At 41.1% G+C, this 27,781-nt stretch overlaps 3 protein-coding genes and 1 long non-coding RNA gene across 10 annotated transcripts in view; 1 reads left to right on the top strand and 3 right to left on the bottom strand.

The window, feature by feature from the left end:
• The window catches only part of prpf6 (PRP6 pre-mRNA processing factor 6 homolog (S. cerevisiae)), a 30,561-nt gene extending 27,323 nt beyond the window's left edge, over positions 1 to 3,238 (bottom strand). Inside the window, exons 1-2 of the mRNA XM_060893654.1 lie at positions 2,993 to 3,238; positions 221 to 386 (exon numbers count right to left, since the gene is read on the bottom strand). Of these exons, the coding sequence (XP_060749637.1) occupies positions 221 to 386; positions 2,993 to 3,180 (354 nt within the window). The 5' untranslated portion in view covers positions 3,181 to 3,238. The remainder of the gene's footprint in view (positions 1 to 220; positions 387 to 2,992) is intronic.
• Positions 3,239 to 3,478: 240 nt separating this feature from the next.
• On the bottom strand, positions 3,479 to 8,882 carry LOC132861945 (myosin light chain kinase, smooth muscle-like). Its single transcript, XM_060893678.1, has 2 exons — positions 4,598 to 8,882; positions 3,479 to 4,139 (listed from the first exon to the last, which is right to left on the bottom strand). The coding sequence occupies exon 1, from the start codon at positions 6,392 to 6,394 to the stop codon at positions 5,249 to 5,251; it is 1,146 nt and encodes a 381-aa protein (XP_060749661.1). The 5' UTR covers positions 6,395 to 8,882; the 3' UTR covers positions 3,479 to 4,139; positions 4,598 to 5,248.
• A 1,269-nt stretch (positions 8,883 to 10,151) lies between these two features.
• LOC132861947 (uncharacterized) lies at positions 10,152 to 14,561 on the bottom strand. Its single transcript, XR_009649987.1, has 4 exons — positions 14,482 to 14,561; positions 12,196 to 12,312; positions 10,430 to 10,634; positions 10,152 to 10,283 (listed from the first exon to the last, which is right to left on the bottom strand). It is a non-coding gene; the product is annotated as an uncharacterized LOC132861947 (long non-coding RNA).
• Positions 14,465 to 27,781, top strand: part of znf512b (zinc finger protein 512B) — a 92,538-nt gene continuing 79,221 nt past the window's right edge. For 5 of the 7 annotated variants that reach the window (XM_060893658.1, XM_060893659.1, XM_060893657.1 and 2 more), the window contains exon 1: positions 14,465 to 14,604. The gene's annotated coding sequence lies outside the window, so the exon portion shown is untranslated. The remainder of the gene's footprint in view (positions 14,605 to 27,781) is intronic. The other 2 variants (XM_060893656.1, XM_060893663.1) reach the window with 2 other exon arrangements.

Genomic DNA, 27,781 nt, shown 5'->3' with positions numbered 1-27,781 from the left:
CTATCATTATTTTATAGTTGGCTGATTGGTGCATTTCTGCACACAATCTCTAGAATCACTATTTATGAGGTTGGTTTGAAATCAAATGGTGGTCCTATGCAGTAACAAGAACCATGATATTACAGTTTAAATTATTTTAAAATTATGACATCTAATTAACTTAAGGCTAGGCTTATCTAGCAGCATTTATTTGCAAAAATAGGCAAAAGCACATAGCTACCTCATCATAGTTGGTGTCGTTCAGGTCCTCATCATCGTCATCCTGGCTGGTCTTCTTCATTTGATCACCCACTGTCCTCTTCCCAGGAGGTGCATGCCGGTCATCCACCGGATCATTCGCATCTCGAGCAGGACCAATATCAGATCTTGTGGTGAAGCCTGTAGCCCTAGAGAAGAAATCAAATAAGTAATAAGTATTACTACAGTAATATACCAAACATTTAACAGTAGTAAGTGAGTGCTGGGTTATAAAGCTTTCCACAATAAAAAGCTCATAAAAAGTTTTTAGGGTATTCAAATTCACTGAACATTTGTTTAACTTTTTTTTTTTTATTGACTGTAATAGTCAGTGGGAGACGCCTGATTATGGGAGCATGTAAAATTGATGTACAGCCACCAAAAAACAATCATTCAGGGTGCACAACTCACATATGCACTTGGAAAGAACATGTATAAACAACTATGGTATAATGCCACTGGAACATAGCAAGCGAACAAAGGATTCAGAGTACAAGTGAAAAATGTTAACACCCCAATGATATAGAAAGGCCATTTTAATCATTTGAAATCACCCCAAATTATCCAAAAATCTCAGGGCAATTCCATGCAGATCTTCCAATCTTTCCATAAAAAAAAAGTTGGGCATGCACAAAAAGACACTGCCCCAATTAAAAAAAAAAAATCAATTACATACATACATACATACATACATACATACATACACGGTACTTATTTATTCATTGATAGAGACTCCAAAGTACTTTTGTACATCGCTCTGGACAAGGGTGTCTGCAAAATGCTGTAAATGTAAATGAAGATAATGCTACTTTAAAGCTGAACACCTACTAAAAGAATGGGTAAAATGGTAAGATGATAAACATACTAAAAACAACACACAATCAGAAAAAAAAGTGTTTGGACCCAACCCATTTTAAAGTGCTCAAAAATAAAGGAACATGTGACTCAAAGGTAATTTGTTGCTACCAAGATATTCTCTATAAGACTGATTGTATGAACTAATAGCTCTAAATATGCTGTGATCATTTTACATTTTTAATCAACATGAACCAGGACTCTAAAGCAAAAAAAAAAAAACGAGTAGAACTAATAAGTCTGAGCTCTAAAATAATTCACATAACATCAATTAATTAAAAACAGCATAATTACATAATGATTAACCCAAATTACACCAAAAAGTTGTGCAGATTCAAAAAATAAAATAGATTTGTGATTTTCCCAATACCAGATGATCAAATTTCTCAAACATTTACATTCACTTAAATTGATATAATGTTCCTAGGCTACCAGCACTACATCTATCTATCTATCTATCTATCTATCTATCTATCTATCTATCTAACATACCCATGTGAAATAAAATGCTTAGGAGAATGAGAACTGCATTGACGTCACATGCATGGAAGCCTTCAAAATCAGTGAAATCTCAATTACCAAATCATGGATAAGTGATACATCAAAACTCATAGCAGAGTGGAAAACTGCGTGACATGTATTCGGATGATATCACCTGGCGTCACAGCAACCTCCAAAATAAGTGTTATCTCAAAATTAACACACCATGGACATGATATATCAAAACTTTCAGCAAAATGAGAAAAACTGTTGTGTATTCTGGTAAGGCCACATGCATGTATCCGCTCACCCGCAAAAGTATTGGCACCCTCTGTCCACTTGGGGACAAGTTTAGCAACCCAGAAGCACCACTAACATTTTCTTCAAAAAAAAAAAAGAAACCTATTATTCACACACACAAAAAGTCTGGAATGCATAACCAAAAATAAATAAATGTATATTTTAATTCATAAATGGACATTATAAGATTAGCTACCTTCTGGGATGTATGACTTACAAGTGCAATACTACATATGAGTGAGAGAGAGATCCAGAATGACTATAATAGTCATTTATATTCATGAAAACATACAGTGATTATAATTTTAAGGCAATAATTAATTACATCATGAGAAGGCAATTCTACGTTTTCAACCCATTTTAAAGTGCTCAAAAATAAAGGAACATGTGACTCTACTAATATCTATATTGCTCAACCATCTAAAAGGGCAGGTGCACCTTCAATTTGAATGGGAATGACGCCTCTGGTACATATCTAGTAGTACTTGGCCGAAGAGCAATATTACCTGAACGTCTTACAGTAGAAATGCAGCTATATATTTTATAATAAAAAATGAACTGAATTTATAGTGTTGAGTGTTATACACAAACCACATTATACATCGGTTCTACTGCATCCCTTTACATCAGTTATATTTACATTTACAGCATTTAGCAGACGCCCTTATCCAGAGCGACGTATATTTTTATACAGCTGAGCAATTGAGGGTTAAGGGCCTTGCTCAGGGGCCCAGCAGTGGCAGCTTTGTGGACATAGGAATCGAATTCACAACCTTCCGATTGGTAGCCCAACACCTTAACCACTAGGCTACCACATAAATTAATTTAGATTAGGGTCAATTAAGCCTAAATTAATACAATCACGGTGGCTTGTAAGTGGTAATAAAAATATATAATGAGGTCATTTCGGCATGCAAAGTGGAAATGAAAAAAAAAAAAAACCATGGAAGCCTCCATTAAAGCGTGTCTTTTGTTCACTATGTTAGAGAACGTGAAATTGAAAAACAAATTAAAACAAAATATTTTTTAAGTTTGGTTTCGTTTATTGGTTGGAGGCAGGAAATTACTAGTTGCAAATTTGCCACGAACTCAGCGTAAAACTAGTGTTTAATATCCTTACCCCCTGCCTAGACCGGGAACATAGCCGAGAGGCGCTGGCATTCCGAGAAACGGTTTCTTCTTTTTGCCCATGAGTGGGGATGCCAAAGGAAGAGCGGGACCACTCGAAACATTTCCCCCGCTGGGACCAGTGGAGCTTTTGGTGGTGGGATTTTTAGAAGGCTGTTTCACTGCAGGACTCGACATCATCACTTTGTCGTTTCAACCGCAACTACTTCGTATTCGTTTTCTTCTTCGTCTTCTTCTTCTTCTTTTGGATTTACAGTGGGTTGCGAACCAACTTCATGGGTAGATATCGCCCCCTACTGTGAGGGAGTGTACAGAGAATTGATTCTATATTTCTCACGTAGTCCCTATATCCAATATTTTAATCCACGGGTCCTAATCAGTCTCATCATTGCATTCATTTTCTTTCTCATGTAAGGACCTGCATTAGAACATTTTTAAAAATATTTTTAAAAAATACTTTTCTTTTGTAAATTCTCAGGTAACGCTTTATAATAACAGCACACTATTAGGCATTAGTTAAGCATGAGTAAATACTTAATTAATTATTTACAAAGTATTGTTTTTATATTACTAGGCATTAGCAACCAGTTTATAAATGTCATTATAAATGCTTTATTGATCAATAAAGCATACCTATAATTTGCCTAATAATTGCATGTACATACAGGTGCATCTCAATAAATTAGTATGTTGTGGAAAAGTTCATTTGTTTCAGTAATTCAACTCAAATAGTGAAACTTATGTTTATATAAATTCAGTACACAAAGACTGAAGTAGTTTAAGTCTTTGGTACTTTTAATTGTGATGATTTTGGCTCACATTTCACAAAAACCCAAGAAGAGAAGCTCATAGCTCAAGTTGCTTTTAGTCCAGTGTTAAGTTTCCACAGTCTCTGATGATTTGGGGTGCAATGCCATCTGCTGGTTTTGGTCCACTGTGTTTTTTGAAAACCATAGTCACTGCACCCATTTACCAAGAAATTTTAGAGCACTTAATGCTTCCTTCTGCTGACCAGCTGTTTAAAGATGCTGATTTCATCTTCCTCAGGATTTGGCATGCGCCCACACTGCAAAAGCACCAAAAGTTGGTTAAATGACCATGGTGTTGGTGTTCTTGACTGGCCAGCAAAGTCACCAGACCTGAACAAGAGGAAAATGAGAAACAAGAGATCAAAAAATGGAGATGAGCTGAAGGCCACTGTCAAAGAATCATCGGCCATACCACCATACTTCCATACCACCTCAGCAGTGCCACAGACTGATCACCACCATGCCACGCCAAATTGAGGTAGTAATGAAAGCAACCCAAATTTAAACATGCGAGTTGACAGTATGAATGCCATACCCGGGATAACAAAGACCGCCACTGGCAGTATCGACCTATAGGGTGCTGGCTGAAATTAGGCTACAGTTGCTCAAGGAAGGAAAAGGGGGAGAAGGGTTCGTAGGCAGAGAGAGAAGAGGAAAGGCAGGAGTATAGGTCTGAGAATAGGGACTCTTAATGTTGACAGGGAAAGGTAGACAGCTGGCAGACATGATGGAGAGAAGAAAGGTAGATAAACTGTGTGTGCAGGAAAATAGGTGGAAGGGGAGCAAACCTCCACTGGTGTTGCTGAACCTCTAGACCACCCTGGCCCATGGAGAGAAGCTCCTTGTGGAAGAGGGGATCCCCGCACCGATGCATCATGAAAATTAACATGTTACATGTAAGTATATTACATTTAAAACATTTATAGTCTATGCATTTTTATGGCATGCTTAAATTTTTTTTTTACATACATGTGTAGGTTTTTGCATAATTACAGCTATTACCAGTGTAAATATTTGCAAAATACTGTTTGTTTTAATTGCAGAATACATGACAAGCGCAGAGCTGATGTTACGTTGCAGGACAAAGGCGAGTTAGGATCCAAATGCAGATTTTTGAGTTTTAATCATTCAAAACACAAATGCAGCTGAACAGACAGGCAGACAGAACAAGGCAACAAACAGGGCTAACAGGAAACGGGAACAGGCACACCAACATCCAACATGCAATAACGACCAACACCAGGGAAGTGAACAAACAGAGTATAAATAACAGACAGGAACCAATCACAGCGCAGAAACAATCAGAGACAAAGACAACACACCTGAAGGAGAGAAGGAGTACAATTAATGTCCATGGAAACCAAAGAGTGGGCGGAGCAAACAATTAACAACCGGGAAAGACAGCAGACAGAAACAGGACAGAAACACAGACAGACTCATTACAGAGCCCCCCCCAGGAGTGGATTCCAGACACTCCAACGCAGAACCGGAGGGTGGTGGAGCGGAGGCGGAACAGGGGGCGGGAAGGCGGGCCAGGTCCATGTGGCGGCAGAGGGCAGGGCAGAGCCGGCGAAGCTGGAGGCCAGGGCGGAGCTGGCAGAGCAGGAGGCCAGGGCGGAGCCGGCAGAGCCAGCGACCAGAGCGGGACTGGAGACCAGGGTGGCGCCGCAGGCAGAGCCAGCGACCAGAGCAGGACCGGAGGCCAGGGTGGCGCCGCAGGCAGAGCCAGCGACCAGAGCAGGACTGGAGACCAGGGTGGTGCCGCAGGCAGAGCCAGCGACCAGAGCAGGACCGGAGGCCAGGGTGACCAGAGAGACTGACAGAGACAGGGAGACAAAACTGGGGATTGATAGAGCAGATAGGAAGAGCCATTCGGTATCAAGCGCTTCAGGCAGGACAGAGAGTCTACGGGGCTTGGGCGCAACCATACTCGCTGGTTCCGTCGACCCGGTCGGTTCGGCTGGTTCTGTCGACCTGGTAGGCCCGGCTGGTTCTGTTGACCCGGTCGGTTCCGTTGACCCGGTCGGTCCGGCTGGCTCGGTTGACCCGGTCGGACCCATTGACCCGGTCGGTTCGGCTGGTTCTGTCGACCTGGTTGGCCCGGCTGGTTCTGTTGACCTGGTCGGTCCGGCTGGCTCGGTTGACCCGGTCCGTTCCGTCGACCCGATTGGTCCGGCTGGTTCTGTCGATCCGGTCGGTCCGGCTGGTTCTGTCGACCCGGTCGGTTCCGTCGACCCGGTCGGCCCGGTCGGATCCGGTGTCTCAGCGGGTTCGGGCGCTTCGGCAGGTTCGGGCGCTTCGGCAGGTTTGGGCGCGTCGGCGGGTTCGGGTGCGTCGGCGGGTTCGGGTGCTTCAGGTGCCTTAGGTGCTCCAGCCAGGGCCGTAGGGATGCCGGCCACCTGAACCGGCACCATCGGGGTGTCCGCCAGCTTGGCGATCAGCCGGTTCCCCCGGGCCTCGCCCGAGCTCTCCGGTCTGGCACCCATGTGGACGGGTTCGGTCACCGGCGTACACAGGCCTGGGTCGGGCCGAGGTACCGTAGGGGCCTCGGGCATCCGTGGCTGGCCTGGCTCCGTTTCAACCATATATAGCTGTTGCAGTACACAGTGAAATGAGACAACGTTTCTCCAGGACCATGTTGCCACACAAAACAAAGACAGAGCTAAGGACTTAGTAAGTAGTCCTAGCCCCCTAAAGTGCAACTGTGCAACCTAGTGCAAACAGTGCAAGACAAACAGGACAGAAATGACAGTGCAGTACAAAAGACAGTGCAAATAAAAAATTACAAGACAATACACAAAAGACAAAAGAGAAAGTTAGACGTGCAGAAATACTGAAATGAACACAGTGTTATAGCAGCAGTTACCGAGATAGTATCCAATGAAATAGTATCTAATGAATATACGGCATTTAGCAGACACCCTTACCCAGAGTGACTTACAATTTATTTAAATTTATACAACTGAGCAATTGAGGGTTACAGGTCTTGCTCAGGGGCCCAGTAGTGGCAGCTTGGTGGACCTGGGATTCGAACTCGTGACCTTCCGGTCAGTAGTCCAATGCCTTAACCACTAGGATACCATATATATATATATATATATATATTCATCATATATTTCTTCTATTATGCTATTCTATCACAGCTGAGTGAGGCTCATCGAGCCTAGCAAGTGTGTAGGCTGAATAAAATGTGTGCATTTAATAACATTTGAAGTAGCAGCAGTACACAAATCAAACCATTGAAATGATTGATAAATCCATATATTGACTGTGACTCTATTTACAGACATGGTGTGGACAAGATCGTAGTGTGACTTTTGTTTGGGGGCACACATTCCAGGCTCCACTGCCTACAAGAGAGCTGCTCTCACCTGGAGCTGCTTGTCAAGGCCCTGAGAGATAAAGATCCGGCAGCCCTGAAATCTGAGTCGGACCAGAATGTTGTCCAGCACTAGGTTTCCAGGGAGCAGCTCAAACACCATATGCAGAGGGTCACCCTTGGGGCCCAGGAAACTTATCAAAAGGTCCCACTGGGCTGGAAAAGAGTGGAGTGAGCCTCTTCAAAACACTTTTGAGTAAAAGAAAAAAAAGCTCAGTATTGACAGCATGGTATACTAAGTGAACATATACTGTATGAATGTATGGACTGTGTGTATTTACAGAGGCCAATGATAAGGTGTGGGCAAGTCAGCAGCGACACCTGGAGTGCATCCAGGATCCAAAAGATAGCATGTACAGAGTGGCACATAGCATGACCATCAAAGCCGTGGACGTACCCTACTACAAATGTCTGCGTGGAAGCAACAGTCTGGAGGGATTCCACAAAGCTCTTCCTAATGATTCCAGGTACACAAATGTAGTCTGTATACTTTTAACAAAGGAAATACAGGACATTTTAATAAACTTTATCGTAACGTTCAGGTCCCCACTGTGCAGCTTGGCTCCCACTGTGCAGCCCTGCGAGGCACGGCAGGGACGTAGCTGTTGAAGGAGAGGACCAACAAAAAAATGCCCTCCAGTCAGGTACAGCCTCACACTACTGGGCCAGCCTCATCGCTCTCTTCGGGATTGCCTACATTGCCTGCCAGTCAGACTTGCACATTACCCAGCACTGACATATTTGTGAGCTGGGTAAGATCTACGCAATACAAGCATAAGAGGAAACACCCATCCAAATTAGGAACAAAACCTCCAGTTTTCACACTTTGTGGCCAACAACTTTATCTCTGTTGTCGACCAGCTGAAAGCTGAAGGGCCGTATAAACTGTAATGTTTTTAAATGCTTTTTTATTTGGTGTGTACCTGGTTTCCCCAGTTAGTGTATTGTGTTTATTACGGTTAAGTGAAGAAATAAATTGACCAGTATTCTGCTGAACAATTGGACTTATCTTGTTCCATTTTGTATTTAGCTAGTACTACTACACTAGTACATTTGTTTCTCATCCTTCATTCATTCATTCATCTTCTACCGCTTATCTGAACTACCTCAGGCGTCATCGGGCATCAAGGCAGGATACACCCTGGATGGAGTGCCAACCCATCGCAGGGCACACACACACACACACACACACACACTCTCATTCACTCACACACTCACACACTACGGACAATTTTCCAGAGATGCCAATCAACCTACCATGCATGTCTTTGGACCGGGTGAGGAAACCGGAGTACCCGGAGGAAACCCCCGAGGCACGGGGAGAACATGCAAACTCCACACACACAAGGCGGAGGCGGGAATCGAACCCCGACCCTGGAGGTGTGCCCCCCCCACATATGTTTCTCATTGTATTCATTTTCGACATTCTTTATCATGTTCAATAATACTGTAATGTGTGATTTTTCAAGTGTTGCCCCCTCCCTGAAAGAAATATATTTTACTTAATATAATCAACACCTGGAGTATGTTTCTTTAGACACAGATACTGTATAAACTGCAGGTGAAGCCTGATATCACTCTGCTGGGCCAAATAAAAGGCCAAACATTATCATGTCTCTGGTGTATGCAATGAAAAGGAAGAGCACAATTGGGTTCCATTCTGAGCCTGGTTATTCTCAACGTTTCTTCCTCATATCATCTCAGGGAGTTTTTCCTTGCCCTCGTTGCCTCCGGCTTGCTCGTTAGGGATTGGGACATATCTGTCCCAATCCCTAACGAGCAAGCCGGAGGCAACGAGGGCAAGGAAAAACTCCCTGAGATGATAGTATGTGATACTAGTATAGTATTTTAAATTTTAAATGAATAATTTTAAATGAACCTTAAACTTTATTTGCATATATTCATTTATTTATTTTTCTTATTATTATTATATATTTATTTCTTTTTTCTCTCTCTCACTTCTGTTTCCATACTTCTGTAAAGCTGCTTTGAGACAATGGGAATTGTCAAATACAAATAACGCTATACAAATAAATTTGAATTTGCAGAATGTTCACCATACGGACTGTTTATTATCACCAGAGATTTCAATCATGCAAATCTCAAATAGTGCTCCCTAAATTCCACCAGTATGTGGGACATTGCAGCGAGAGCGGCAAACATGCAGGATCTTGTTTACACAAACATCCCTGGCGCATACCGTGCAGAGCCCTGCTCCACCTCGGCTATTCACTCTGTTATGCTAAGACCAGCATACAGACCACTCATCAGATGCTCTATACCGGTTCTGAAGCAGGTGAAAACCTGGCCAAGAGCCACCTCTGCTCTTCAGGACTGTTTGGCAATTCCATCAACTTGGAGGAGTACATAGCATCAAGTGTCCCGCTACATCGGCAAGTGCATTAAGGACGTGACCAGCATAACTGCTGATATTATACATTTACATTTACAGCATTTGGCAGACACCCTTATCCAGAGCAACGTACGTAAGTGCTTAAATCTCTAGCATTGAATACATTAATGCTGGCTCACTAGGTTACATACTTAAGATACCATTAGTTTAAAACATTTGTTCAAAGTTACAATGGAAAAGTGTCAGGGTTTTTTTTTTTTTTTAATGCAAAAGATAGGGAAAGAAGTGCTAGTTGAAGTGTTTCCTGAATAAGTAGGTCTTCAACCACCGCTTGAAAATAGCCAGTGACTCAGCTGTCCGGACCTCTAGGGGAAGTTCATTCCACATTATATTAAGTGTTCATTCCAGTATTTCTGCACATGCAATATAGAACATACAGTATGTATACTGGTCAGTGCTGCTTTTGTGTATTGTCTTTTGTCTAATGCTTTGTATTGTTTGTTTGCACTGTCTTTTTGTCTTTTGTCTTGCACTGTTGCATGACAATTGCACCAGTTTGCACAGATGCACTTTATGTGGCTAGGACTAACTTACTAAATCCTAGCTCTGTCTTTGTTTTATGTAGCACCATGGTCCTGGAGAAACTTTGTCTCATTTCACTGTGTACTGCAACATCTACAGGATATATGGTTGAAATTACAATAAGTGCTTCTTGACTTGACTTCACTTGTCTGCCAGATGCCTGGATGAAGGAAAGAAGGAGAGGGTTAGGGTTAGCAAAGCAGTGATATGAAAACCCATGTTAGAATATGACTTCACCAAGAGATTGAGCATAGAGGGAGAACACGAGAGGACCAAGAACTGAGATGTGGATCCCATTTATATCACCTGGTATGACCAGCCCTTCATAGAAGGGAGCACCATTGCCATGCTGCCATTGCCAAATCCATGACTTCTGAAGACGGACAATAGAGTCTTGTGGTTAACTGCTTTAGACACTGCTGAAAGGTCAAGGAGGATGAGGATTGATGGAAAATTTGGCTGTGGACTGTTCTGCTTTGAAGTCAGACTGGTTAGGATCTTGAATATTGTTCTGTGAGAGATAGAGTGACAGTTGATTGTAGACAGTTCAGTGCAGCTCTGTGCGGTAATTCTTGTAGTGGTGGCTTCTTTTCATAAACACAAAATAGTGCATGAACTCTGCTTATAGATAGTTACTACTCATTGCTAGAATTTACCACAGGAATTTGCTACTCTTTTCTTTTTTAGTGTGCTTTCCCCCAAATGCTAAGAAGGCACTATGTGAACTCTTTGAGGCTATTAGTGACCAGCAAAATGCTCACCCCAGTGGACTGTTTATTATCACCTGAGATTTGAACCATGCAAATCTCAAATTGGTGTTCCCTTCATCAGCAAGTGAAATTTGCAATGAGTGGGGCAAACACACTGGACCTTGTTTACACAAACATCCCTGGCACATACCACACAGAGCCCCACACCAGCTCGGCCACACATCTTTGTTATGCTATTCTAGCATGTAGACCACTCCTCAGACCACTCAGACCACTCCTTAAACCGGTTCTGAAGCAGGTGAAAACCTGGCCAGCAGGAACCCCTCAAGTTTTTAGTTCACTGACAGGCACATGTTCAGGGAGGCTGCATAACAGCCGGCACATGTGTCAGAGCATTAATGCAATCGCTAACTACAGGACTACTTCACCTGACACTGATAGTCATGCCTGACTACTATGCTGAAGTTTGAAGTGCAGACAAATGTGGCAGTGGGGAAGATCATCCATTCTCCCAATGACCAATTGCTCTGTCTAACCACAGATGATGTGAGAACTCTACACAGAGTTAACCCATGGAAGTCTGCTGGACCTGACAACTTTCCTGGCAGAGTGCACATGGAATGTGCAGAATAGCTAGCAGATGGGTGTTAAAAGGATGGTTTTGATATCTAAAAACACTATTCCATCACAGTTTAGTAGTGAGGACTTGAAAAAATTGAAAGAATCAGGAGCAAATTAGTTAATGTTCAACCCATGACAGCATCTCGTGACCTAGTCTCACCTAAAGCTCTACACTCACAATTACAGTGCTTTACAAATATAGGACAGATAAACTTATTACTACAGCTTAATCAACAACTTGTCTGCTAGTTCCCATTTAAACTAAATTACAGAAAGAAGTATTACATACAGCTGGTGAGCCTCTTCTTATTATTATGAACTCTTCGTTATCTTTAGGCCACATCCCTAAATCCTTGAAGTTGGCCACAATTACAGTAGGCCCCTCATTAAGAAATCTAATTTAGATCCTAATGAACTATCAAATTACAAACCTATTTCAAACCTTTCGTTTATTTCTAAAATACTAGAAAAGGTTGTGTTTGCTCAATTGTGCTCCTTCTTACAGAAGAAGAATATCTTTGAAAAGTTTCAGTCAGGTTTCAGACCCAATCATATCACAAAAACTGCACTTGTTAAAGTTACAAATGACTTGTTCATAGCTTCGGACCAAGACTGCATGTACTATTAGTTATACTTGATCTTAGTGCTGCATTTGATACTATATATCACAACATTCTCCTAGATCGCTTACAAAATTACACAGATATTCAGGGACAGGCTTTAAGTTGGTTTAGATCCTACCTGTCTGATCGATACCATTTTGTAGATTTAAATGGTGAATCCTCCAGTTTATTGCCAGTTATCCATGGGGTCCCTCAAGGATCTAGAACCTCTGCTTTTCTCAGTATACATGCTTCCCTTAGGGAACATCATTAGAAGGCATGGGATTAGTTTCCATTGTTATGCTGGCGATCCCCAGATATAAACATCGTCAAAACCAGATGAAATATCGAAATTGTCTAAATTAACTGAGTGCGTTAAAGAGATAAATGATTGGATGGCCTGTAATTTTCTGTTGTTAAACTCTGATAAGATAGAAATGCTACTTATCAGTCCAAAAACCAGTACACAGAAGCTCTCACACTTCAACTTCCATTTACAGGGATATACTGTAACTACTAGTTCAACAGTGAAATATTAGGAGAGGATGTTATATTAGAACAGCAAATTGTATTTTGAAAATCATATCGCCCATATTACAAAAACAGCCTTCTTGCTCCTTCCTCCTTTTCCAAATATTTCCAAGCTAAGAAACATCCTATCTTTATCTGATGCTGAGAAGCTAGATCATGCATTCCTGACCTCTAGACTGGACTATTGTGATGCATTACTAGGTGGTTGTCCCGCATCTTTAATAAATAGGCTACAGTAATCCAAACTGCAGCTGCCAGAATTCTAACTAGGACAAGAAAATATGATCATATAACCCCAAACTGGCTTGAAGTATGTTTGTATCTTGAATTTGCTACTATCTCTAGCAGCATTATTTTTCTCTTAAATAATGAAAGTTGGTTGAAAACAGTTCCAGTTTTACATAAAATTGGTGTGGCAGTATATAATACATACTTTTATGTCATAAATTCATTCTAAAAAATGTAAACTAAATGTAAATCTATTTGACAACCAATGTATCCGTTATCTGAACAAGAAGTAATCATATAAATAATATGCATGATTCATTCTTTCTGGAATTTCAGAATGTAGTTAATACATTTTTTTTTTGTTTTCTAGCTATTTATACTTACCTCCAAGAGCAGGATCTCCAAAAGAGTTTGTTATACACTAAAAATAATTAGGTTTGAGATAAAAATTAAAAAATGCTTTAATTTCCTGATATTTCTATAGCAATATTGCAAGTGACCAAACATACTGGAACATGTCATTGTCAGGTGTGCCCTGTTAGTTTGATTCTTGAAAAAAATATAAAAAGTATTTAATGCAACTCATACAACACCCAGATTGTGCCTATGGATGGTGCATATATAAATACTGCCAAAACCATGTTGTTATTCAAAACTAATGGACCAATCAGGTTTATGAATGCATGTTTTAGTAATATCACAAGTAATAGTGCTATTGCACTGAACTCACTATCCACTTTACTTGGACTGCCAGGATATTCATGCAGTCTAATCATCAAATGAGCCAATTTTGTGTTAGAATCCCACTGCAAAAAATCATGCAGATACAGGTCAAAAGCTTTAGGTAACATTTATTTCAACCATCAAAATGAGGAATACGTATGATCTCTCTGCCCGGTGGCATGTATATTAGTACCAGATGGGCTGGTTTGAGTATCTCCTGGGATTTTTACAGACAACACAATTATTGACCCATTATAGCCCAAATTGTTGCTCTTGGAAGATAAGACTGGAACCTGATGTGGTCTCCTGTTGTGGATAGCTCAAGGTTGATGTTTTGTGCATGTTAAGATGCTTTTCTTGACACCATGGTGGTAGACGGTAATTATACGGGTTTTTATATACTTACTGGCAGCTAGAACCAAATTAGACTTTCTTCACGTTATAAGGCACCCACTGAAAGATGGGGAACAATTTTGTCTAAACTCTAGAGACTGTTGCTTGTGAAAATTCCAGGATATCAGCAATATCTGAAGTACTGGAACCAGTCCTTTTGGGCTCAGAGTTCACACGATTTTTTCATTCTTATGTTTGATGCGAACAGCACCTTAAACTCTTGACCTGTATCTGCTACTGCCACCATACAATTGGCTTTTATTTGATCACTGCATGAACGTACAGGTGTTCCTAATAATGTTATCGGTATGTATGTTTTTAAAGTACACAGCATTTACGCTGTCCACCAATAAAAGCTGATTATCTTTTTGTGTAGCCAGCTAGCGGTTCACACATTAGCCTAGCCCTTTTCGTCATGAGCAGACGGCATTACGTCGAGTCGCATCAAACGCCTCCGAGTTGGCTTTTATTATGCAGAAACGTTTTTTTTTTTTTTTTTTGTACCATACAGTACGACCGAATAATAACACCGCGCGAGTTTGTAAGTTACCTCCAGTTTTGCAACTTCAACTGCCGAAAGGTGGAAGGGACGGGCGCATGAGTCAGCAGCTGTACAGTAGGCTCGTACAGTAAGCCAAGAAAATACCCGTAGATATTCAGGGACAATCCAGAGGTAAGACAGCGCACAAGGCGCCTTTGCCTTCGTGTGTCATTGCTTAAACATATTTTATTCCATCGCCAGAAGTCTCGCAGATGCCGCAGATTACCGCAATAAAACCTCTTTTCGTGTTTGGCTTTCGTTATAGCGCGTGCATTCTTTTCTTTACACATCTATCGTATTCGCCATTTTGCTTCACTGTCTATAAAAGGTTCTTGTAGTGTAATATTTCACTTTAACTACATCTGATAATCGGCTTGTCGTTTGTCGCACATGTTAAATTCGTTTTTAAGAGGGAGTTGTGCAGAGAGGGACCTCTCATTTTATATGTTAAGAGAAACGTAGCGTGGGCCATTATGCGTTCTGTTGGTTAACTTGCGTTTCCTTTTCCATCTCTCTCTCTCTCTCTCTCTCTCTCTCTCTCTCTCTCTCTCTCGCTCGCTCGCTCTTTTTTCTTTCCTTATTCGTCATCCCTGCTCCTCATTCTTTCATCCCGCGTTACTGGACCAGGGGAAACGCGTGACCCCCTTCATCTCACACGCGCACGCACACACACGCAAACATGGATCATGGGATCACTAGATTTCGTAACACGCTTAGGTTAAATTTAGCATTTACAGTGGGTAAAAAAACATAAAGACATACTACTGCTAAAATTGTAGTTTAAAGCGGATTTTTAAAAAAAATCTTGTTCCACCTAGTGTGACCAGAAAAGGGCAAAAAGATAAAAACATTATAATGACGATAATCTGGTTGCATAAGTGTACACAACATGTAAACAGCCAAAATGACGTCTGTGTAACTTTAGAAGTGCTCATGTCATTCGTAATGTATTTCATATGATGTCTGTACACGCTAATATGGTGGTAATAAAAACACTGGAATCTATTCACCCAAATAAAATTAAGCATTTGAAATACTGCAATTTAAAAGTGCCCAGCTTTTTGTCATCCACCAAGTGCTACATTTACATCTCATTGCTACAATATATATATATATATGTTGAATCTCTGGGAAAAATTTGGACATCTGTTTAATGGTCACCTAGAGGACAGACAGTTGTGCTCAAAATTATACATACTTTGGAAGAATTTGCAAGGTGTACCTTTTTGTTAAAGAAAACATGAGTGAGAAGGCAAAACAAATTTATTTTATTCGTTATAGGATTCAACTTAATATTAATCCTCAAACAAAACATAACAAAAAAAGAAAATAAGGAAACAATCCCTGTTTAAAGGTTTGCAGACCTTTAGTTCTTAATATCATGAATTGCCCTCTTTAGTATCAATGATGGCATGCAGTTTTTTGTAATAATTGTGCATGAGGTCCCTAATTCTTTCACTTGGTATAGCTGCCTATTCTTTTAGGCAAAATGCCTCCAGTTTCGGTAAATATTTTGGTTGTCTTGCACAAACTGCACATTTTGTATCTCCCCAAAGTGGCTGAATGATATGGAGGTCAGGAGATTGTGATGGCCACTCCAGAACCTTCAGCTTTTTCTGCTGTAGCCATTGGTGGTCAACCTTGCTTTGTGCTTTGGATCACTGTCATGTTGGAACATCCAAGAGCATCCCATGCGCATCTTTTGTAGAATGCAAATTGTCTGCTAGTAGTTTCTGATAACATGCTGCATTCATCTTCCCATCAATTTTTACTAACTTGGAGACCCCAAGACATAAGATACTTCTCTCCAACCGTGCTGTACTTCCAGACATAAAAAAGTAAATCACCACAAAGAAAAAGACATCACACACACACACACACACACACACACATACAGTACACACACACAACTAAACTGTGTTAAAGAAGCAGCAACTGCAAATGCTTGATCACCCCTATGCTTCATCCTTGCTCTAGGGATAACCAAATGTTAATATTCTAAATGTTATTTTCAGATCTAAGGAACCTTGATGGAACGGTCAGAAAAGTATGTTGGGGGCCTGACCATTCAAGGATTTATAAACAAACACTAAAACCTTAAATACACAAAAACCTTAAAATCAACCCTAAAACGCACTGAAAGCCAATGAAGAGAGGCTAGTATAGGAGAAATATGATCAAGATTACACATTAATTTCAATATCCTTGCTGTGGAATTCTGCACTGACTGCAGGTGTGAGAGAAATGCCTGAATGACACCAGTATAAAGGGCATTACAATAGTTTAACCAAGAAGAATTTTAAACATGTATAACACTTTTCAAGTCTTTGAATGATAAGAAAGTTTTAACCATAGATAAAAGCCTTAACTAATAAAAACTGGCCTTAACTACATAAAGTACATTAAGTTTGTCAAATTAAAAATTCGCTGTCCATGATTACACACAGAACTTTAACAGAGGATTTGATATAGGGAAGTAATGAACCTAATTCTGTTTTAAGAGGCAGTTATGAACTATTTGGAACTATATAATCACAATTTCAGTTTTACTCTCATTAAAATGTAAAAAAATCAAGGCCATCCATGTGTTGATAACTTTTAGGCAATACATTGGGAGAGCTGGTATCATTTCGCTTCATTGGCAGATAAAGTTGCTTGTCATCTGCATAACACTGAAATGAAATGTCATACTTCCTTAAAATAGACCCCAATGAGTCTTGTCTAGGTGCTGTCTAACATACTGAAGGTGGGCCTTTTTGTGGCATGGGTGCAATAATGGCTTTCTCCAGGCAACTTGACCATGCAGGTCATTTGTGTTCAAGTGACTCGAAGTTGTTTGTGGGTTTTTCTTTGCATCCCTTAAAATTCTTCTGGCAGTACTTGGTGAAATCTTTCTTCGTCTACCTGACCGTGGCTTAGTATCATCAGAAACTCTTATTTGACACCTTTGTATCAGAGTTTGAAGAGTACTGACTGGCATTTTCAATTGTTGACATATATTTTAATATAATTTTCCTGCATTATGAAGTTCAACTACCTTATTATCCATTGGCAGTTATTTAGTCTTCCCCATGGTGCAGTATCCAGCTAAGTCATTGCCTAAAATCTATTTTACTATTTATGCACAGACACTAATTACAATTACAATGAGCCATAGGTGTGGAAACTACCCTTTATTAGCCATTTAAACCTCTGTGTGTCAACCTGTGTGTTTATAATATGGCCAGAAATTCATGGATCAGGGTTGTTTAGGTGATTTCAGTTATCATTTTTCAGTTTTCAGTTTTTTAAAAAAAGGTCAAACAACTACCGTATTTTCCGGACTATAAGCCGCAACTTTTTTCCCACGCTTTGAACCTTGCGGCTTAAACAATGATGCGGCTAATATATGGATTTTTCCCGCTTTCAAATTTTTTTTTTTCCAAAAAACACATTCTGTGACGTGCTCAGTTTTTTGGCGTCTGAAGCTTTCATTAGACCAATGAAATTGCCGAACAGGTTAACTCTGACACCGGAGATGACTTCAGTGGTTTCAGTGCACAGGAGGAGGAAGATAGTGACCAATGACTTTCTTGGTAGGCTACTGTTTACTGCTAATTTTTTATTTTTTGTTACAAGCCATGTTTCGTTAAAGCCTATTTATTTTTGTGACAAGCCGTGTTTCGTTAAAGCCTGTGTAAAGTTAAAGGTAGGCCAATGACCAGAAAGGGCCGGGTCTTGTCAATATGCGGCGGAGAGAGTGTTCAGTGTGCATGTGTGACATTAGCAGAAAGCAGTTTTAACATTGACATGGAGGATAAAAACAAAGAAAGAAAGCGGAGAAAGACTTACGATAAGGCAAGAAGTAGGACCCGTGTAAATATAGGATCAGTTCTGGAGAGAACTGAAGGAGCAGGAAGTTGGCCGCATATTCACAAATTGGAGTTTACCGAGTCAATAACCCCTGAGCTAAACGCTGTTACTACACAAATAACACCTCTTTTCTATTGTAGTAATGTAGAGAGGCAGCTACAACCGCGTTTTGCTATTAACAGCGTTTAGAGTTTCAAGTTCAAGTTCAAGTTTTCTTTATTGTCAACTCTTCCACATGTACAGTACATACAGAGAGAATTGAAATTGTATTTCTCTTAGTCCCAAGGTGCATAATATTAACAATGGAATTTAAATAAAGCAGTGCAAGGCATATGCAGATAAAGTGAAACATGAGCAGACCAATGCTGCACAAAGTGACTGGTGCATGTTGTCGTATGTTAGTGGGAGGGGGGAGTGGAAGGACCTGGGGATGTGGGATCTGGAGGGGTGTGTCGGGTTCATAGATCTGTGGTGCCTGGGGCAGAAAAGGGAAGTGGAGGCAAGTTCGAGAGCGAGTTCAGCTTCCTGACAGCCTGATGAATGAAGCTGTCCTTCAATCTGTTGCTCCTGGCCTGGAGACTCCGCAGTCTCCTCCTTGATGGCAGCAGACTGAAGAAGCTGTGTAATGGGTGGGTGCGATCACCCGCAATGCAGAGGGCTTTGCGGGTGAGGCGGGTCTCGTAAATGTCCTGGAGGGAGGGGAGCGAGACACCAATAATCTTCTCAGCTGCTCTCTCTATGCGCTGTAGCGTCTTTCAGCAGGATGCGTTGCAAGCACCGTACCACACAGTGATGCAGCTCGATAGTATGCTCTCGATGGTGCCTCTGTAGAAGGTGTGCATGATGGGTGGTGTGGCTCTGGCTCTTCTCAGTTTACGGAGGAAGTAGAGACGCTGCTGTGATTTCTTGGCCAGTGCTGCTGCGTTTTCAGTCCAGGAGAGGTCCTCTGTGATGTGCACACCCAAGAACTTGGTGCTACTCACTCTCTCAACCGTGGCACCGTTGATGGTTAGAGGAGCATGCTGAGTGTGCACTCTCCTGAAGTCGACAACTATCTCCTTCGTCTTCTTCACGTTCAGAGAGAGATTGTTGTCACTGCACCACCTGGCCAGGCGTCTCACCTCGTTCCTGTAGTTTGTCTCATCTTTGTTGCCAATGAGACCCACTACAGTCGTGTCATCCGCAAACTTGATAAAGAGGTTGGAGTTATGTGATGGTGTGCAGTCATGGGTCAGCAGGGTGAAGAGAAGGGGGCTCAGCACACATCCTTGGGGGGCCCCAGTGTTCAGTGTGATGGTGCTGGATGTGTTGCTGCCGACCCGTACTGCCTGAGGTCTTCCAGTCAGAAAGTCCAATAGCCAGTTGCACAGTGAAGTTCTGAGCCCTAGCTGAAGCAGTTTGTTACTGAGCTGTTGAGGGATGATAGTGTTGAATGCTGAACTAAAGTCTATGAACAGCATTCTAACTTATGAGTCCTTTTTGTCCACATGAGTGAGTGCTGAATGGAGGGCAGTTGAGATGGCATCATCAGTCGAGTGGTTGGGCCGATATGCAAACTGGAAGGGGTCCAGAGAGGGGGGTAGGGCAGACTTGATATGGTGCATGACTAGCCGTTCAAAGCACTTCATGATGATAGGAGTAAGTGCAACAGGATGGTAGTCATTGAAGCATGATGGAGATGGCTTTTTCGGGACTGGAATGATGGTGGTAGCCTTGAAGCATGTGGGGACAACAGCTTGACTGAGTGAGATGTTAAAAATGTCTGTGAAGACATCAGTGAGTTCCACTGCACAGTCTCTCAGTACATGCCCAGGAATGTTGTCAGGACCTGGAGCTTTGCATACATTGATCCTGCTGAAGGATCTTCTCACGCTATCAGCATCATCACCTGGTCACCGGGAGGAGGTGGAGTTTTCTGAGCAGTGGTGCTGTTTTGCTTCTCAAAGCGAGCAAAGAAGGCGTTCAGCTCGTTCAGCAGAGAGATGTTGTTGTCACAGGTCCGTGGTGGGGGCTTGTAGTCCGTAATGGTCTATATCTATATAGCCGCTCTGATGCCACAGGATAGGTTGGCCCTGGCTGTCCTCAGGCCCACCTCGTCTCCAGCTCTGAAGGCGGCGTTCCACGTCTTCAGGAGTCTGTAGACCTCCCCTGTCATCCACGGCTTCTGGTTGGCCCGGACAGTGATGGTCTTTGTGACTGTTACATCATCAATGCACTTGGTGCTGTAGGCAGTGACAGTTTCTGAGTACTCTTGGAGGTCTGTGGTGTTATTGTATGTGGCAGCCTGCTTAAACATATTCCAGTCGGTGGTGTCAAAACAGTCTTGAAGATCCTCCGACGACCCCTCAGGCCACACTTGAATTTGTTTCTGAACTGGTTTGGTGACTTTAATGAGTGGTCTGTATCAGTGGTGTAGTCCTCAAAAAAGTGGTATACTACTACCCCCACCCACCTCTTAAACCCCCTGTTCCCTGCCACGCTGCCAAAGCAAGAAAATGCATTTACATGACATTAACATTAATGCCTTTAGCAGACACTTTTATCCAAAGAAACTCACAGTGCATTTGAGTTATTTACATTTTATCAGTATCTGTGTTTTATCAGTATCTGTGGGAATCGAACGCACAACCTTTACGATGCTAACGTAATGCCCCTACCATAATGCACTCATACACTTATATAAAAATTATTTTGTCAATCAATTATACACTGTTTGTTCAGTTACAGTATGTTCCAAACATTTTTTCTATCTATTGTACCATGGACTGTGGAAAAGTGGCATAAGGTTAATTTTTTGATGAATCATCTATTGAACTGCATCCCAATCATCGCAAATACTGCAGAAGACCTATTGGAACCCGCATGGACTCAAGATTCACACAGAAAACAGTCAAGTTCGGTGGAGGAAAAATCATGGTTTGGGGTTACATTCAGTATGGGGGCGTGCGAGAGATCTGCAGAGTGGATGGCAACATCAACAGCCTGAGGTATCAAGACATTCTTGCTGCCCATTACATACCACAGGAGAGGGCAGATTTTTCAGCAGGATGGTGCTCCTTCTCATACTTCAGCGTCCACCTTTCTGTCCTAATTAAATAATTAAAAATCAAGGCATGTTAAGATTTTATTTTGTTAAAATAAGCAAAAGGCGTTTTAATCTAGAGGCCTTTGCCTTTCATATATGCCACTTCTGATTCCAAATGATCATCTAGAAGTCAAGTTATTATCTGTTGTTCCTACAACTTGGATAGGTGACAAGAATTTTGTCAGGAAGTGTAATTAAATATTTCAATATGTTTATGCATTACAGGATTCCTAAAGCAAATATTTAATAGATATAATTTACATATTTCCCCCATTATAGATTCATTGTGGAACCTGCACAAAATGGTTCCAAATAAAATGCCTTGGGATGACAGAAGCACAAATAACGAGCGGATATATCCCTTGGTATTGTGCATTGAGCTAAAGCAAGTACAGAGACCATAGAGTTTAACAATATCTGTAATATCTGTAATAGCTCTTATATAAGCAGCAGGATTACATATGTTTGACAAAAGCTGATTTACACATTGAAGTTTACATCACAGTGAAATGTATATTGTTGTATATTGTTTATAATGCAAACAATAAAAATAATCAAAAAGCAAGGTTTCTCAAGATAAGTTTGTAGTATAACTGTCAGGACATCAGTGATGTGTGAGCTGAATTTGGTGACAGTACAGTGTATTACAGTGAAGTTATTGAGTATAATTTCCATAATAGTGAAGTTATGGAATTATTTTTATATTAAAAAAATCATAAAAATTATACAAAAAGACATTTCCCCCAAGTAAGTGTTGTAGTATAACTATCAGTGATGTGTGAGCTGAATTTGGTGACAGTGCAGTGTATTACAGTGAAGTTATTGACTGTTTTTGTAGTATTCGCTTTTCGGGTTTTGCACTTTGCAGACGGTCCCTTGGAATCTGTCTCTCAGTTGTCCGCACATAGAGACTTGTGTATTTTGTCCACCGCGGAGGAAAGCTGATATTGAGGAAAATTGGGTTGTAGCTGCCTCTTTACTTTAGACATACATTACTATGATAGAAAAGAGGTGTTATTTGTGTAATAAGAGCGTTTAGCTCAGGAGTTATTGACTCGGGAAACTCCAATCTGTGAATATGCGGCCAACTTTACTTAAGTCTGCTTCAGCATGACACCAGCTTTTGGGGCCAGTTGTTCAAAAGGTTTAATCTGGATCAAAATGATCCGGATTTGGAAATCCCATTTTTTCCTATTCAGGATCAGGTAATCTTACTTTTATGCCGTTTTTTCAAAGCAACATTGGATTGGATCACCCTGATCCAGATACAGTTTTCAAGATTATAAAATCCGGATTACCTGTGCTCTAAATGGGACAACATATCACAACGTGGGCTACCAGCTATGTAAAGAACAGGTAGAAGAGCCAACATGGGGTCACTGTAAGAGTTTTTTATTTTGAGACAAAACACAAAAATAACATAAACATCCACTTCCATTCATAATTTCTTTTATGACCCCTCATCTGAGTCACAAATAATAAATATACATTAACAAATACATTGTGGATATTTTGAAAACTAATTAAAAAATAAAATGGCAAAATGTCCAATAGTTAACAAAATAAAGAATGTTCAGAGTTCTTTTTCATCTGAGGAGGAGAGACCAGCATTTCCAAGCTCTGCTTTTAGGTGGCGGATCTGAAGTTTTGCTTTGGTTTGCTGCAGTTTGGACAGCTAGATTTGTTCCTCTGCCAGGAGTATCTGTGCTTCTGCTCTTTCAGTCTCTCGTTTTAGAAGTAATTCATAGGCATCATCATTATTATTCGGCAAAGGACACTTCAAGCCTCTTTTCTGTGCTCCTGTGACTGCTGGCTCTACCAGTGAGGATCCAGGTTGTATTTCAATAATAGGGCTGAGATCCAGAATGAATGTTTCCTCTGCATTAGGAGGAACTGGCTCACTTTCCACTACAATTGCAGGTTCACCATTCCCTACAACACTTTGAATCCCGTGAAGAGCTTTAGAGTTCTCACCTCCAATAATGTCCAGAACCACATCTGTGTATTCACCGTTCTTAAAAGGTTTGTTGCCTGTTTGGGTGTTTTTTGTTTCAGCAAGGTCCTTTGTTGTTCTGGCCCACAGATTCTTCCATCTAAATTTCACTTGCTCCAAGGTCCCCTTCTGGCCAGACCCCATTGCATTTACATGCTGGGTGATTTCAACCCAAATGTCTTTCTTCCTTTTGTTAGTCACCATTCCACCTGCAACAGAGCTTCCTACTATTGAGGCATAATGGCACTTAACACCCTTCAGCAGTGCATGGGTTTCTGCAAAAGTGAAATTAGGTCCTTTTGAGTCCATGGTTCCACCTCATCTGTTGCAGTGAACATAGTATTTATAGGCCTTGGGCATGATTGATTTAATTGAACACAATGCATTAAATGAACTTCTATGCATCTGGGGCCTCTTTCTACCAAGTAGTTGGTGACAATATAGGAGTGGACAAATCAACTGTGAGTGATGTAGTGAAAGCTGTGTCAATTGCATTGGCCAGCCTGGTCAATCAGTTTGTTTCACTTCCAAAGGATGTCCAGATTGCCCAGACCAAGCACAAGTTTTTTCTTTTGGGGAACATGCCCAATACTATTGGGGTTATTGATTGCACTCATGTGCATGTCCAAGCACCTCATGAGAGGGATTGGGAGTACATCAACCGAAAGGGGAGGCGCAGCATCAACATCCAACTTGTGGGCAATGCTGACCTCATCATCACAAACTGTGTCGTGAAGTGGCCTGGGTCTGTTCATGATGCATGTATCACGAGAGAGAGTGCTTTATACAGAGAGCTCCAAACCAACCGACCGGATGGCATAATATTAGGAGACAGTGCCTATCCACTCCTTCCATGGCTGATGACTCCTTTTCTTGCAGCAACCACACCTGCGCAGGCATGCTTCAACACTGCTCATTGCAAAACAAGATGTGCAATTGTACATTTAAATGGAGTTCTGAAGAGACGCTTTGCATGCCTTAACTACTTGAGAGTGGAACCACAGGGAGCATGCAACATAATACTAGCATGTATCGTCCTGCACAACATCGCTACCAGGCACAATGTCCCTCTCTGTGATGATGTTTATGATGCACCTGAGCTTGTTGAAGAACCAGACCAACCTCTGGCATTCTGTCTGAATGAGGGACTGACTGGACGTATAGTAAGGGATGCAATTGTTAGACGTTATTATTTTTGACAGGCTCATCTCTGATGATTGTTTCTTTGAAATTAATATACGGTGATGAATGACAGAAAAATGGAATATATTATTTTTGTTAGTTATTGAAATCTGTTTGGGAGATTATTTCATATTTCATTATTTTTACTTTACTATACTGAATAGCTTAATTGGTAGCCTATGTCTAATATAGCTACTTTATCACTGTTACAACAGTTACACAAGCCAAGTGCAAAATATAAATAAAAGTATATACACTAAATGATACAAATGTATTATTTGACCAATTTTAAAGTTTTACTACATTTTCCTCCTGGAATACACCTTGAAATCCTTCCCCCTGTTGGGATCAGGGTAATCCTGTTTTTTGGATCAAAGTTATCCAAATCCCACTGACAAGTTTTGAACAACACAAACTGAAAACTAGGATTGGATTCTGTAATCTAATCGGATTTCAGATTCCTTCTTTCCCTTCTGAACAACCCATTTTCAAGATTTGATCCAATCCGATAACCAAATCCGATCAGCTTACCTTTGAACAACTGGCCCTTGATGATGAAGTACACTCTCCTCCCTGTAAACTCCCTGTGAAGTTGGTACATGACAGCTGTCGGGGGCAGGGAAAAGGGGCGAAATTCAAATAAAAATGAACCAGTTACAACGAAGTTTTGCGAGTTAAAAAATGCGATGCAGTTAAAGGGGAAGAAAAGACGAGGGTAAATTCTGGACGTTTTAAGCAGCAAAATAAGTGGGTATACCGAGGGTATACACTAATATTAAGCCATAGCAGTCGTTATACGCAAACAGCCCTGGGGAAAAAGAAAGCATACTCCGTATATGTGCGTATGGCCCTGACTACACCACTGGTCTGTATGCAGGCATTAGCATGACAGTGATGTGGTCTGATGCACCAAGGTGGGGGAGCGGGAGGGCTTTGTAGGCTCCTCTGTGTGTGGTGTAAACAAAGTCCAAAATATTATTACCTCGTGTTGGAAAGTTAATGTGTTGGTGTATTTTTGGAAACACACTCTTTAAGTCTGCATGATTGAAATCCCCAGCTATGATGAGAAAAGCATCAGGATGTGCTGTCTGCTGCTCACTGATGTGCTGGTACAATTCATGTAGTGCATCGTTCCTGTTGCTGTTGTTGGAGTTTGGGGGGAATGTATACAGCAACAAGCAGAATGGCTGTATATTCCCTCGGCAGATAGAATGGCCGGAACTTGATACTCATAAACTCCACCAGGGGTGAGCACTTGTGGCGCTTCCGCTGCGGGCGAGATGCAGTAGTGGGGGTCGGTGATGATGTAGGCCTCCGGAGCAGGCTGAGGTCCCGCAGCTCTTCTGCGTGCATGGAGTAACTCCAAATATGTGGTTCTGCCGACATCCAGCAGAAACTCACGGCTGTATGCGCGCTTAAGGACAGGTGGACGCGATGTAGACGTCCAAAAACACTGCGACTCACGAGGTGAAAAACACGAAAACACCGTTTTTTTCAGGAGCGTGAGAAGCCACTGTGTGTGCGCCACCATCTTACATCAGTGAGATGTAATCATCTCTTCTACATTATCTTCGCTTTCTTTCTTTGCTTTTATCCACCATGTCAATGTTAAAACCGCTTTCTGCTAATGTCACACATGCTCACTGAACACTCTCTCCGCCGCATATTGACAAGACCTGCCCCTTTCTGCTCATTGGCTACACGTTTGTTTTGAATTTTGTTTTGATTTTTAGTTTGTCGTTCCGACTCAGATTTCTGTAGCATTTCTCAAAAATTGGAGACCCTACCTTTAATTTGTTTCAATGTACCTGTAGGCATCTGCGGCTTATAGACGTGCGGAAATTTTTTTTTTAAAAATTCAGTGGGTGAGGCTTATATTCAGGTGCGCTCAATAGTCTGGAAATTACGGTATGTGATAATTACTGACTTCACGTGAAATTTATCCACATTTATCCTTAAATAAGAAATTGCATTATCAGTCATATATTTGTATTATGTTTAACAATTTATCTCATAGTATGCAAACTTTAGAGCACAACTGTAGTTCCCTTAGTGACCATGTCTTTGAATGATACTAAACCTTTCAAATTGACACTTGCAAAGAAACAGCTCCTTGATGACCAGATTTTGCAAAAAAAAGTTACTGAAAGGTATTGAGCCAGTAACAGGACTAAGACATGCTCCTCTGGAAATAGTGAAAATGCCTTATATTGAGCCTAGAATTTGTATGCACTTTTGTGGTCTTAACCAAATTATTGTTAACAACTCATGTGAATTGCAGGATTTCTCAGTCAGGTGTTATCACAGTTTGAACCAAGCTAATGGCTACTGGTGGGTTTCTTTTACAAGACAGGGTTTTATCTTCAGTCAAGGTCTTTTCCAGTTCATTGTACTCCCATTTGCCCTCTGTAATTTGACTGCAGCATTTAAAAAACTCATTAACACTGATATAAGTGATGTACTACATGCCTAGCTGAGATTTTGATGGATTGCTGACATTTGAACAGCACTTAGTTGAAATTCTGACTAGGCTGAAGTAAAACAGCCCTGGAAGAAAACAAATTTTAAGCTGAGAAAAGAGGAACTCATTCAGAGGCACTGCACTGAAATATTGGGCATAGCCAATGCAACAATTTGAAAAAATAAGAAAACCACTGGTATACCAAGCAAAAGATAATGAACAGGTCAGTCAAGGAAAACAGTTTATAACAGAAATATTGTGAGAGGTGTGAAGGAAAAACTCCAAAACATTTCAGTGACCACCAACAACATTTGTTGGGCAGTGGTGGTTATATCACAATTCACTTTAAATATACAAGCCATACCACACAATACAAAACCACTTATCAACATTGAGAAATGAAAGGCCAGATTGTAATTCACCCCTACCAAGTGATGGAAAGGCCAGAGTATGGAGAAAAAAGAGAACGGATACAGTTAATGCAGTATTACCCTGGACTATATATGCCCAAAATGTTCCTTCTCTGTTTCATTGTCCATAACACTATTTTGCTACATGTTCATCACTTTCTCACATGGCTTTGTTCTCTTCTCCTCACTGCAACAGATATCAGTCATTAGTGGCATTCAGCACAGGCCTTATCCTTACCACTAATTCCACTTATTTCCATCACCTCTGTCCTTTATTCATAAATTAGTGCTTGAACATGACCCCATTCCCAATCACAACCACTGAC

The sequence above is a fragment of the Tachysurus vachellii genome, chromosome 19 (assembly GCF_030014155.1).
Source record: "Tachysurus vachellii isolate PV-2020 chromosome 19, HZAU_Pvac_v1, whole genome shotgun sequence".
In the NCBI taxonomy this organism is placed as follows: Eukaryota; Metazoa; Chordata; class Actinopteri; order Siluriformes; family Bagridae; genus Tachysurus; species Tachysurus vachellii.
This window is presented reverse-complemented; position numbering and strand designations above follow the sequence as displayed.

Bases quoted from the DNA above. Each gene is read 5' to 3' on its own strand.
- LOC132861945 (XM_060893678.1), bottom strand. From the start codon at position 6,394: ATGGTTGAAACGGAGCCAGGCCAGCCACGGATGCCCGAGGCCCCTACG.